The sequence below is a fragment of the Thermobia domestica genome, chromosome 6, assembly GCF_964235325.1.
Source record: "Thermobia domestica chromosome 6, izTheDome1.hap1.1, whole genome shotgun sequence".
Classification (NCBI taxonomy): Eukaryota; Metazoa; Arthropoda; class Insecta; order Zygentoma; family Lepismatidae; genus Thermobia; species Thermobia domestica.
In genome coordinates this window covers 27,175,106-27,189,028 of record NC_137459.1, presented here as the reverse complement: position 1 = coordinate 27,189,028, position 13,923 = coordinate 27,175,106, and the positions used below count along the sequence as shown (strand labels likewise).

Below are 13,923 nucleotides of genomic sequence, written 5' to 3'. Positions count from 1 at the left end.
TGTTGATGTAAATGAATTGCACTCTTTTTCTTCTAAAATGCACTCAGTACATACATTTATGAAAGAGAAAAACAGAATTTTTGGGGTATAAATTTGAATTTTAGCACTGACAAGTTTCACTACGCGTTCGACAACTTCAACCCTCCATCTGCGTAATTCTGAACAGTTTCACAACGAGAATGGACAGAAAAATGGTACTCTACGATTGAGATATTGATTAAATAGTCAAATGTGGACCTTTCAGTAAGCTAGACTGGGTCAACCATGAATGGACATTCGAAGAGGCTTATTTGTATTTCACTTTCGTCACATTTTGTAAAGTGTCACCCGTTGTTGTAAAATTAGGTAACTTCTATAACCTAACGTGCATTTTGCATAAACTTTAAATTGATGTATACAGTAAGACGTCGATAATCCGAAGGTCAAAAATCCGAACGCGGTTCCTAGAAGCTTTTTACATTTTGTCTTAGCGCTAGCGATAAACAAACAATACATAGGGTTGTCCGTCGGCGTTGTGTGAAGTCAGTGTTTTTACAAGCTCATTCATGTGTAATTGTTTGTTATACATATTTTTATTTTCCCTTAAGTTTGTAGAGTAAGGGACACTTCTGGATGGTATACTTTTGCGGTAAATTTCGATATGGGTGTACCATCCAGAAGTGTCCCTTACTGAACAAGTTAAGTTTTAAATATGAGTTACAAGAACAGTGTAATTTAGTGTACGAGCAGGTTCTTCAGAAACATTAAATGTAAGTAGCCTTACGTACGGCATTGTGATTACTGTATGTACTGTATAATCACTGTATCGATAAAAGAGCATATCGTACAGTATATTTAAGTCTAAATGGCATTTTCTTGGTCATTTTCGAAAATCCGAATAATTTCAAAATCCGAACTGCTTGTAGTCCCAATTAGTTTGGATTTTCGACTTCCTACTGTATTTCATTGCATGTTTATGGTTGCCTACTTAACGATAATCATTTACATGACTCAATGTGCGTGTCTCCACTTGTTTCAGGTGCAAGCCATCCTTAATCACCCTTCTTTGGGAGCCAAAATTCACCTTGCACTAGTCAAGCTTGAGATCGTAACATCTCGCACTGATGGCCCACATCCAATGGAAGGAAATATTCGTCCATATTTGGACAGCTTCTGCCAATGGCAGTGGGAAAACAAAAGAAGAAATGATATTGACAGTTCAACACATTGGGATCACGCCATAATGCTTACAGGTTGGGATCTTCACATGGCACAAACTGGAGATAAAACAACAAGCGGTAAGTTTTCAAGGGGTGTACTACTTTCACACTTGCTCAAGAAGACATATGATCTATTGCTTGCTTTTTATTATGTTAAGATCCAATTACTTTAACCTAATTAGACATCTGTACTAGTGAATTAAATACCATCTTTTTTTACAGAATCGTGCGTCATAGTAAAAGTTTGACTACCTCGTAATTCAACCGTTAGCCAAGCCCTTAACATGACGCTAACCATACATAATAACGACTCTGAATAAGGACCAATAAATCTTCTTCATTTGTTATCTTCACCCAAGAACTCTGAAGCCAAGTATAACATATACGGTAAAAAAAAAAAAAAAAAAAAAAAAAAAAAAAAAAAAAAAAACTTGAGTCTTTACAAGACAGGCCGAAGATGAAAATAATCGTCAGTAGGGTTCAGATTTACTTTTTACTTTCTCTTAGAGATAGTAGGAGAGTTAATGAACGAACGAACTGAACGAACCACTTGGCGCAACGCTCCAATTTGTAGTCCTAAGCCTGCTCCAGCGCCATCCATCAGCGACCGGCTGAACTATGTCCAGCCTAACGGCGAGCACGTGGTCACTAGCTTTCTAGACCCAGTGGCCGTAACGTCTTGTTTTCACGTGACTTCCCAGTTTGCCTCATGACACTGGGTGCAAGTGGGTGGGACGTGAGTCCAGCGGTGTAACCACTAGATTAGGATCTCTCCTATGAGAGTTAAAGAGTCCAATATTATTTATTGTTATATCATTTTCCGTTCAACAAAAGAGTATTACATAGAAGTTTGTTAACATTATTAACTCCCGACGTAAGAATACGAGGGCTTATAGCTTCACTCCAGATGTATGTATGAGTGTGATAGGCCTACTTTATTTTTCAGTAGCTACTGATCAAATTTAATCGAAACTTGATGGGGAAATAACTCAATGTCTAAGAATTAAAGATCGTTATATGTGCTGGCCAGAGATGGCGTGGGTCAATGAAAACTTGACCGACGACCCACCACCCATCGCGACCCACTTTGACCCACCACCCACCATGACCCACTCCGACCCACGACCCAGCATGACTCACCACCCACTCTGACCCATTACCTTCAAAGCCATCGACATCAACTCTGACCTATGATCCACGCTCTCCTCTCCACTGACTAGAGAGTTTACACCTGTAACAAAACCAGACTGAAATTCTAAGTAATCGGAGTTTGAATTTCTACGATAAATCGCTCAAGCACCGCTCTGTTAGGCCCAGCACACATGTTACGATTTACCTGTGAGATAAACTTCATCGGTATGGCGGAAAAGTATACCTGTGCAGGCTAGATCATACACACACACAACGGTGAAACCGAAGATTTTAACTCAGTCGAGTAATGGCGAGCAGACAAGAAGACGACAATCGACACTCCCTATTAAAGGAATTAGCCACAACTCACCTAACCACTGTACAGGTGTGCCGGAGTGGCTCACACACAAGCTCAGGTCTACTTATCTGCGCAGGTAGTAGGGAATTTCGATTCTTCTCCGCTCGCCTGCACAGGTAGCTACGCCTGTGCTGTTTGGCTTGCATCGGCTGCACACACGCTCCGGTTTACCTGTGCAGGTCACCTGTACAGATAAGCCTCACCGGTATACCGGAACGTGTGTGCCAGGCCTTACAATAACGGTAGGTCTGACCTTTACGATATAAAATGGTAAAGTGTTTGTCATGGTCCAAATTACGATGAATTTCAATTAAATTATCATGGTATAATTATTTCCTTGTTGAGTTATCGATACTGTTCAGTGGAATAAAAGATGAAATTTAAAAGTCCCAAATCAAGGTAAGTAGACCAAGGTAAAGGAAAACGAAAAATGTAAAATTTTTCATATAATTATGCGTACAGTCCAAACTTAAAATTTCCGTATAATTAAGCTTACAGTACAAATTTTAGGTCTATTTTTCTCACAACCTTATGGGTTGATTGCCCTCTGTTGTGAGTGCTCCATATAATAAAAATAAGTTTCAGCAATTATTATAGTAAAAAGCAATGGATATATGAAGCGAAACACTGTATTTTTTGTTTCTCAATTAATAATAGTTTCTCAACTAATATCGATCGCTTTCGATTATTTTTAGAATTCAACCCATTACAATTTTTCTAAAGTGCCTCACGCCCCATAAAGGAGGATTTTTGAAAATGCTAGGACATGTTCTGTTTACTTTTAATTAAGAGTTAATTATAATGAATTTCGGTTCGTTTAGTTTAACGGCTTGCGAGATACTCATTTTTTTCGCAAAAGTTCGGATCCCCACTACCCCCTTAGGATATGTATTATAACGAAAGCGATATAACATCCCAGTTTGGATTAAGACCTAACTATATACCAAAAGTCATTTCATTTGACCTTGCAATTTGGCCGTGATGATCAGGCACACATTGCTACACTCAATTTTTACATAATAATTTATGTATTACAGTGATTCAAAAATGTATTTTTTACCCTCTAAAAATCACAGGCTGTGTGTCTCGAAAGCCAAATAGTAGTATAAGTCCTATTGCTATTATTACAATTACAAATAGCAATATCCAAAAGTGACTGAAGTTCTTTCTCACTTAAATATACTCATCTCACAAGGGACGCATGCGAAACGTGACAGCTAGATATTTATGAAAATGGGTACCCTGACTAATCGTGGATCCATAATCATCGTGGTGATATTCAGTCAGTGCGGAAGTGCCTTGTTTACTCGCTTACGTATAATACACATACCAAGCAGTGACCGGGTGAGGCTGTGCCGAGTTATACCCAAATAACGCCAGAAAAACGCAGAAAATGAAAAATGTATGCAGCTAAGCTGATACCTACCGGACGGGGACACACGACCAAGAACACAGCAGTAGTGTCACGCAAGCAGTGTTCCCATCCCAACACAGACTTACAGCTATTTATTAATGTATGCAGATTAATATCTGAGTAATAAAGCTATCATTATTAATTTCCTGTGTATAGTATCCTAATTTGTGGCTTGTCCAGTTTTTATCGTCCAGTAACGTGACGAATCACATTAGAAAGAAACTGATCAATTATTGACTTGTCTAACTATATCATAAAGTTAGAAATAATGTACTTACGAGCAGAGCAGACAAACAGGCAAAATCTTTATTAAGCCTATTGCTATTATTATTATTATTATTAGCAATAATAATAGGCTTAATGATAATTCAATTCCTGGCGCAACAGCGCTTAGAAGGCCTGGATTTATGGCACTTATTCCTGTGGGGTGATGTGTTGTTAGCAGATCGGCTACCCTCGCCATTAATGCTTGCTTTCTGGACTGCAGTTCGCTACTTTTTTCTTTCAAGTTGCTTCCAATCGTCCTCATGACGCTGGGTGGACGCCGCAGCGCTTGCTTTCTGGTGAGTACGAATAGTCACACCTATCTTTCCTCTGACCAGACCCAAGACTGCTTGACTTCGCTGATCTCATGGGGAGTGATATTCCAGTGTGGCTAGGACGTTGGTGATAAAATAATAAATGCTTATTGAAATAGTGAGAAAGTTAGCTAGGAGATATACTAAACTGACTCCCTGGAGCTACGGTCCATGAGGAGCAGTGCCTACCCAATGTCGCAATACAACAAGCATCAGCTACATACTCAAAATATTCAAGATAGCAAGATCTCGGTTTTTAAACTGTGTTGCTATTCCTTTATGCAGTGTCCGAAGTGGAAGATCTATTTAAATAAGAAAGAATACTCTAAGAAAGATCTAAGAAAGAAAGAAAGCATACTCCCCCTCTTCTATTTAGAGCATTGCCTTTACGTCATTTATGAAAAAAAAAACATAATGCAAAGGCTTGGATCGGGAGTAAAATTTAAAGAAGATTTGCTCTATTCGATAACATTTACATACTTCCCGACGTAATAAACATCAAAGTAATTTGTGTTTTAAGCTGTACAAAGTAGAATAAAATAGTTTTCATATATTGTGACATGACATAGGCTGATTGCAAAGCCTAGCTACCGAAATATACGTTCTTCAATCACGCTGTAAAAGCTACAGACGCCAGACGGAACAAACGTTGTACGATGCTACTATAATAACCGTAATAGGATTAGCCATACTGAGAGCTTTATACAGTTCTACCTGAGTTGAAGCGGCAACGTCGAAATCTAGTTACAATGAAGGATTTATGGTAGGGACAAGCAAACCCTTAGATCCTGACCTTCGGGGAAAAAAATGGTTATGTTTCGTCGCGTACTATACCAGCTCTACAGCGGAAGCTGGGAGTGTCCCCTGTTTTGATTCAAATACTGGTTCACACATTTCATCAGGTTGGCTGCAATTTTACGAAGATTAGAAGTGTTAATGTTCTCATTGGCACTGCGCATGTTTTGTTCCAGTTCTTGAAGTGTTCGAGAATTGTTCTTGTATACCTCTTGCTTTAAATAGCCCCATAGAAATGAATAACAGTGTTGCCGACTGCATGTAAGTAAAAATTGTATCATGATAATTTCAAAGTTGGCTTTTCATTGTTTTCAGGAATTGCATAATGCAGACAGATCCTTAACACACCTTTCGATGCACTGAAACATCACTAGGGTTGCCAATTCAGAGTGTTAATGAAAACTACTATTTCCGTAGTTCCCCCTTACAGAGCCTTCATTCGATTAGTTATCGGTGAAAATGAAAAATTATTTTTTCCATTCCATAGTTTCCAAGCCACTCCAACTAAACAAACTAAAAATTAACGACAGAACATCCATACGTATGAGTTATGAGTCAGTTTACATGTTTTGCAAAAAAAAAAAATTGATTTACACCTTCGGTTACATCTGACAACACTGTGTGGTTCCTATTGTACTTCAATTGTTGCTTCCTAGTTTAAAAACATATGCATGAACAAGGCTTCATTTTGGTATAACTATTATTTGTGTATCACTTCAGATTCAAAAGTTCTACTATCCCAAACTCCGGGTTGCATTGTATATTCGACACCCTGTATTAAAATATTTTGCACCTGTATATTACTGGTAACCTGAATGCGGTGTGTTTTATCTTCATCGTTGACTAACATGCTAACTATACATTTCCCGTAGTCTCGACTGACACCTATTACAGTTCTCTGCGAATCGATTCTGACGTACTCTCTTGTCACAGATTTGCTACCTTTCGCACCACGTCTTTTCTGTACTCTTTTCAGGCACTACGCCTTCGTTTCTGTGATTTGGAAGGTATGTAGGACTTTATACAGTGTTGCAACCCCAAGACAGTTTGTTTTATAGCTCTCGGGAACGGTTCGAGATATAGATTGCACACAAACGCCATTGAAGTTGCTGCGCTACAGGGATACTTGTTGTTCACATTTACGCATAATGTCTCATGGAACTTCTTTCTACGGCAACTCTACCATGTGTCATTTTTGGGTGAATCCTGTATCAAGCCCGTTAGTCACTGGATGTTGTGCATGCTGTAGTTTACTCTCTCCTGTACATTTGGTCTTTCTGCAGTCTTCTTCTTTTTGTACATTGTTCATTTATCTGTACGGACCCCATAATTTCTCAACTTTAGAGCCTAGTATTTCCCTTATTTGGCAATAATGAAAACCCACCCTTTTGCTTATTTTCTTTCACGTTTTATGCCAATTGTTTTAATGCCACAATATGGTATACGTTCTACCTGAGAAACTATAAATTTGTATTGGGATGGGAACACTATTTGTGTGACGCTACTGCCATGTTCTTGGTCACGCGTCCCGCTTCCGTAGGTATCAGCTTACCTGCATGCATTTTTTTTTATTTTCTGCCATCTTCTGGCGTTCTTGAGATATAACTCACCACAGCCTCACCCGGTCATTGCTTGGTATATGTATTATACGTAAGCGGGTAAACAAGGCATTGCCACGATGATTAGCGATCCACAATTAGTCAGGGTACCAATTTTCATAAATATCTACCTGTCTCGGGTCGCATACGTCCCTTGTCAGGTAAGTAAATAGCAACAAATGAAAAATGAAGGGAATTGGAGGCGTTAAAAGTAAAACGTGGTGTTCACCAGTATTGAGAAGATTCTGTCTACAATGCAGTGAGCAGAGTGGGTACTAGGTCAGAGTGAGTCGGTGGGTCGAAGTGGGTCACGATGGGTGGTGAGTCGTAGTGGGTCACTTGCTGTTGACCCACGACCCGCCACCCACTCAGAAAACTTAACCCACAACCTACTGACCCACTCCATCTCTGCTGCTGACCTGTCTCGACTAGGGACAGGCTCAACTCTCCTGATATGTGGTACTTTATTTCTCGGTTACTATAAGCCCGATCTGAACCAAATTTGTCTGGCAAGTAACTCATCGTCTAAGAAATAAAGCTCGGTAGCCGGGCTTGGCCAGGAACAGATTTAGCTTGGGTTGCATGTGGTACTTAATTTCTCGATAACTACTGGTCGTGACTCAGCGAAATTGGGTGAACAAGTAGCCCATAGTCAAAGGAATAAAATTTGCTGTTTTTGATAGACGAGTTCGGCCAATTACAGGCTCAGCTTAGCAACAGAGGCTGTGTTTCACAACTTTTCACAACAGAAGCTTTTTAATCTCGGTTCACCTCGGTTTGTTTCCTATATTGAACTATGTTAGAGAATTAAACGAAAAGGAAATTCTAGAACAATCACTTCTTACTGGGTAACTGTGTGACAAAAGAGCAGCCTCTTACGATTGTAGAAACGGCAAGGAGAACAAATAGAAGAAAGGAGGGGAGGGGGCGAGGTAGTGGAGCGGAATAAACAAATGTTGGCAGTGTACCAATAGACGTGGATTCACGAGTAACGTATCTGCAAAAGCATCCACTAGACTGTCGATGTTCTCTGCCCTCACCAGTGAAATTTATCCAAGGATGTTATAAAATAGAGGATCTGCCCATACAACAAAATCGTGAAGCCATACGACACAGCTTCGAGACACCTACTCTGCCCACTCCGCGCTACTAAGATCGCAATGTTTCGAGCCAACAATCATGGTGGAAACAAAAGTAACCAATCAAACGTGCCGGATCGGACGATGCTCGGTTGTTTTTTGGCTTCATTGAGCTCATATGTTGAAGATACGTATGGGCAGATCCTCTATTTTATAACATCCTTGCATTTATCACAACGCCATATTTCCTGTCTGCCCCCGTAATTTGCCGATAATGGAAGTAGAGCCTTTCTATTTCAAGTGTGCCCTTGGAAAATATGTGAAACATACTTCGGCCCAACCCTGCCATCCTCTGACGGAGGAAACTCTCTCTTCGGCTGTGTTGCCAATTTATCATTAAGTCGTTTGGTCTTAACGAGTGAATACCGAAAGTTACTTAGAATGAATAACAAGACAGTGCACAGCGAAATTCGTGAAATGATTCATTGTTGCAACGCTTCCGCATCCAACAATTGAAAGATCTGCTCCACAGCAACTTGTCTTTCCTTTTTCAAACGGGAAAACACACATCTCGACAGCAGCGCCAGAAGGGGCACAGTTGAAATAGAAAGACTCTAATGAATGGTGACGCCGCAGATCATTCAGTTGGAAATTAGTGCTCTAGAATGTGCAGTTCATTACAAAAAGGATAAAGACATGTTGATATGGAGTTTAGTGTCTCGTTCCGCACCAATGCTATACAAGATATATGAGGCCTTATGCAGAATCGTTCTGAAGCGTGATTAGTACCGTACTAAAGAGTTCGACTAACATATATTTCCTGCAGGCTTTTAGTATGACGCTAATCATACGTCAAAACGATTCTGCATAAGGCGGATTGGATCCATACCATATGAGCTTCCAGTGGGGAGCAAAACCCCGGATCTCCCTCGTGGAAGGCACGTACGCTTACCACATAGCCATGAGAGATTCAAGGATAAAACAAATCTATTCACGAAATAGCCATTTTGTTTTTATTTCGTACCACATGAAAGAATGATTTATCATTAAAATGATCCTGGGACTTTCTAAGTTTTCAACTTCTGAGGACAAATATGAAATAAATCGTTCGTGTGTGATTTTGTTTCAGACAATGAAGATCATATCAACCCTTTAAATGGTGACCCTGCTTTCAATAGTTACTCCTCACGTTAGTTCTATATCTGGGAGATGGTAGAACCATGCCGAACATAGATTCAAAAGATTCCCTCTCTAGGTACATTTTCCGATGACATGCAAGTCTTTTTATTAAGCTCGTCTTTGACGCTCGTCCCTATTTAATGTCTTCAGTGTGCGCCTAAAGACGCTTTAGGAAGCATTAGTCCATAATTTCCAACTCGAATAACGCTATTCTCTCAGGAAACTGTGAATTAATCTTGAAAAGGGTTGTGATTGAAAGAGATTAATTTGGTAAACTTGTTAGCACTACAGAAAAAACTCCTGACAAATCATTACAATTGAATCGAGTTGATGGAGTTCGAAAATCGTTCATCTCCATCCAAGCCCGAAGCCAGCCACAGAGGTATTGGGGGAGCCATAAATATGTTAGAGGGGGCCAAGCCATTAAAAATTCTGTTACAAATATCTAAGTTGTGTTTTTTGTATTAATAATAGCATTTTGCATTGAGGTCTGGAGGGGCCACGAAAAGTTTAGGAGGGCAGGACCCCTTAGTCCCACTCTAGTTGCGGGCCTGTCTCCATCGAAGCTAATTTGAGAGGAGTGACAAACAAAACTAAATTAGTGAATAAGCATCTGGTATATAGGACTGTTTTCATTTTTGGACCGTAGAACTGACATTTCTCTACTTTCCAAAAATAGAAATATTCCTATAATTAGATACATATTGATTAATTTAGTTTTGTTTGTCACTCCTCTCAAATTAGCTCCGATGGAGATGAACGGTTTTCTAACTCAACGATTCAATTGAAGAGCCCAATTCCAAAAGAGCGTAAGTCAAAAAGTAAGTTTTATAGGAGACGATCTTTTTATGTGTGTTTCCATCTTTCTATTTCTGTGAAAGAAAAGTAATCTACATAAAAAAAAAAATTGTAATTGCGTACTTTTTGTAAAATAACGGTGAAATTATCATCTAGAGCAAGAGTTTTATAAGTATTTTTAGGCATGAGTCACAAAATAACTTCAGAGAATACAGTTGACTGAGGACATCTTGAGAAACACATCTATTTTCTTTTGCCTACAATTAATTTGATTATGAAGTTTTGACATGAAACCCTGTTCAATATACGGAGATGCTGAAATGGAACTGAATAGAAACAATATCTCAAAATTGACAAGAATTGACTTAGGCTCTTTTGGAATCCACCCCTTCAATTGTTATAAAACAAAGATCTCTAATACCTTCTATGTTTTATATTTCTCCAGGAATGGCCTATCTTCGGGGAATGTGTCGCGAAGTAACAAGTTGCACTCTAAGTGAGGGCCGATCTTTGGGTGGAGCAGCTCTCATAGTTAGTCACGAAATGGGACACAAGTAAGTATACTTACACTTTGAGACATTAAGGCTTCTTAACCTCCTCAGACCTTAAGGCTAATTTTGGTAGCTGGAGCTACCGTTGACTACGAATGCATTGCTCAACACTTAAGCTAAGAAACCTCCCCAGGTCCGAATGGCATCACACCTGGATGTCACTTACTTCTAGCAACCATCTAATAAACGTCAGTAGTACTTTGTCTTTCAAAAGAAATTAACAAACACTGTAATTAATTCTACTTGTCCCTTCTAACAGCTCGCTGCGCGCACGTGGTGCTTAATGCTGTGTTGCCAGCTTTTACGTATTTTGTTGAAACACGAAATCATTCATTGCAAGTAAATCTCAGTTTTATAAAATTAAATGGCACAAAAGAGAACTACAAAGAATTCTCTCAGTAACCAGCAGGTCACTACTCAAGTTGACATTCGACTAAAACAATTTGCATTTGTTTATATTCAAATTGGCAACGTGCGGAAAGGGTAGAATGTTTACCATTGCAGAGCGAGAGAAATGTTCCACTACAATTGGCTGAATGTGCATAACGCCATAGAAACAGTTCTTCTTGCCTGATTGTTGTGACCACGTGCAGGAAGGAAAAAACAGAGGAAAGCAACTGCCAGAAGGGACAAGTTGTATCTAATGGACTGTATAATTGACAACTTACCTCGACTTGCACGAGCACGTTTTTCAAGCTGGTGTTCTGCCATTTCGATAACGTGCTGCTACCTACAAATATTTTGTTGATTTTTTTCAAGTTGTCTATGATTCGTTCAAAGGTTAGGTGAGATATTCTGATCTGGGAAGGTATCTTAGCATAAGAGTTGAGCAATGAATTCATAGCCAACGATAGCTCAAGCTACGAAAATTCGCCTTCAGACCTGAGGAGGTTAAAATGAAAGAAAAGTTTACACTTTAGATTGAGACAATGTAAATACATTACATGCATATAATATTTAAGCTAATTACTTGGTGTTAAAAAATGTATTTTCTTAATTCAGGCATCTAGATTAGTAAAAACGAATACGACACTGTTGTAGTGACCACGGTGGGTCTACATTTGTTGAACCGGAAAAAGAAAGCAAGGTTGTACCCACATGTAAGAATTAGAACCATTATTTTGATATATATTTCGTTACTAAAAACTATGAAATTAATAATAATTTATGTCTTTGAAGGTAATGATTGAGAATAGAGCTGCTAGAGTTTAGAAAGTGTATAGGTAAAGTGTGTTATATCAGAAATAAAGTAATTTATGCACACGACATATTTGTAAAATAAATAATAGTGAAGAAAGAGGGGAACTAACATGAACGGCGAGTACTATGAAATATTCCGTATAAAAAGCATAGGGCAGAGTATAAAGAATCACGGTGTTTTGTTTCTATCTTGCTATTTATATAGAAGTTTGTGCAAACCAGAATAGTACTGAAAAACCGCGTAAAAAATGTGGCAATTTTATAATCATATGAAACTAGCAAGAAGTTACAGGATTGGTGCACTCGTGTGATGTTGTGGAAGAAGAACAACGTGAAATAAAACACAACAGATAAATCGAAAAACAAATGCAATAAAATAATGAGTTTCAAAAGCAAGTACTTGTCAAACACATAAGAAACGCGGATAGACTAAATAAACTAATATATATTTTAAGTAAGAAAAATGACTTAAATAGCGCCCACTCAGCGCCTTCGTAGCAGTAACATGTGTGATATTAATGTGCCTTTTCTTACTGTCGCTTTCTTGAACTCCGACAAAAGGCCTATCCGGTTTCTCGTAAGGACCAGACTATTTCACGTGATCAGGTCAAAAGTCATGTTGTGTGGTAAATCGAGTCTTGGGATTCCAAATCCTGATGTGAGATATCTCAAGTACGTAACCTCCACGTGGGGTGCCCTGGCTAATTCGAAGAAGTTATAGATATATTTTATTATTATTATTTGATTTTATTCGAACAACTTGACTTTTGGCAATGTTTTATCCATATTTACCTTAAGTGCTATACATTGTTTATAAGCTTTTCAATATGTCTTTGCAATAAGCTTTCAATTAACCATCTTCTTATTACAATGTTTGAGATATATGGACGAATTAATTTTTTCAATTGATTTTCCATTTCATGTTTCATGATTTTTTACTATGTTGGATCCATTTTAGGGCAATTTCTTTTCTGAGTGTAGAATCTACATAGTCTGTTGTATCTTTAATGATGAATTTGAGACATCTCCCTTTTTGGCTTTAGAGATTGAGATAAGCGGAGGAATTTAGTGTTTCATTGATTTTCCATTAAAAGTAATGTTAATGTTTCGTGTTTTTTTTTTGTTTTTTTTTTACTATGTTCCATCCATTTTATTACAATTTTCTTTTGAAATATAAAATCTACATAGTCTCGTCTACATTTAACCTGAATTTCAGCCATTTCCCGCAAAATCTGTTCACATATTGCAACCAGATAGGCTCTTTCTTCGTATTAACATTTTAGACAGGAAAAGCGAAGGTGAATAACAGCTTTTTCAAACTCAATTTTAGGTTAACTTCTCGCTGAATATGCTGTATTCACAGCCATTAAGGAAATGTCATCCTAAAGTAAATGTGCATCAATGAATTTTGTGTCGCTTATAAAATACAATTTTTGAAGCCACGGAACTTCTGTTTTACCCCGGAGGCAATATATATGTAGTAATTTTATATTTGTAGTTTTAATCTCAATCTAGACCTCGTCGCGATTTAATTTGATCAACAACATCGTTTATTTCTATAACGAGATTGTTATTCCGTCAAATGTTTAGAGACATATTCTATTTCTTTGAACTTTTATTTTTTGTATTCCCCTTAGCATGGGCATGAACCACGACGGAGAAGGGAACCATTGCGAGAAAACTTCCCATATAATGGGACCTGTACTTTCAGCTGGTGTTGTCACTTGGTCACCCTGTAGCCGAGCTGCATTGCAAGATTATCTGCACAATGAGTAAGAGTATTTTCTTTTTTATTATTATTTTATGTAGATTAAGTACTAGGTTTGATCTATATTATTCACTCAGACGTAGCTAGTACAGCATGCAATATTAAAAAAAAAATATTCGTAGATTGAAGTGTTCGTTTAGACAACATGAAAAAGCAATGGTTTGGATGATTTACAGTATTCTCCTCAAGAACATTGTGCATGAAGCACTATACGTCTTGAATGAATAGCATAAATCAGATATATGTCAAATAGGAAGTCTTATTACTGTTTGAAT

At 38.2% G+C, this 13,923-nt stretch overlaps 2 protein-coding genes across 2 annotated transcripts in view; one reads left to right on the top strand and one right to left on the bottom strand.

The window, feature by feature from the left end:
• LOC145687901 (uncharacterized) overlaps nucleotides 1-13,923 on the bottom strand; it is a 281,153-nt gene that overhangs the window by 101,372 nt on the left and 165,858 nt on the right. The gene's annotated exons all lie outside the window — the stretch shown is intronic.
• The window catches only part of LOC145687898 (A disintegrin and metalloproteinase with thrombospondin motifs 16-like), a 176,459-nt gene that overhangs the window by 129,551 nt on the left and 32,985 nt on the right, over nucleotides 1-13,923 (top strand). Inside the window, exons 6-8 of the mRNA XM_081761441.1 lie at nucleotides 1,019-1,277; nucleotides 10,575-10,683; nucleotides 13,518-13,652. Coding sequence (XP_081617567.1) covers nucleotides 1,019-1,277; nucleotides 10,575-10,683; nucleotides 13,518-13,652 — 503 coding nt within the window. The remainder of the gene's footprint in view (nucleotides 1-1,018; nucleotides 1,278-10,574; nucleotides 10,684-13,517; nucleotides 13,653-13,923) is intronic.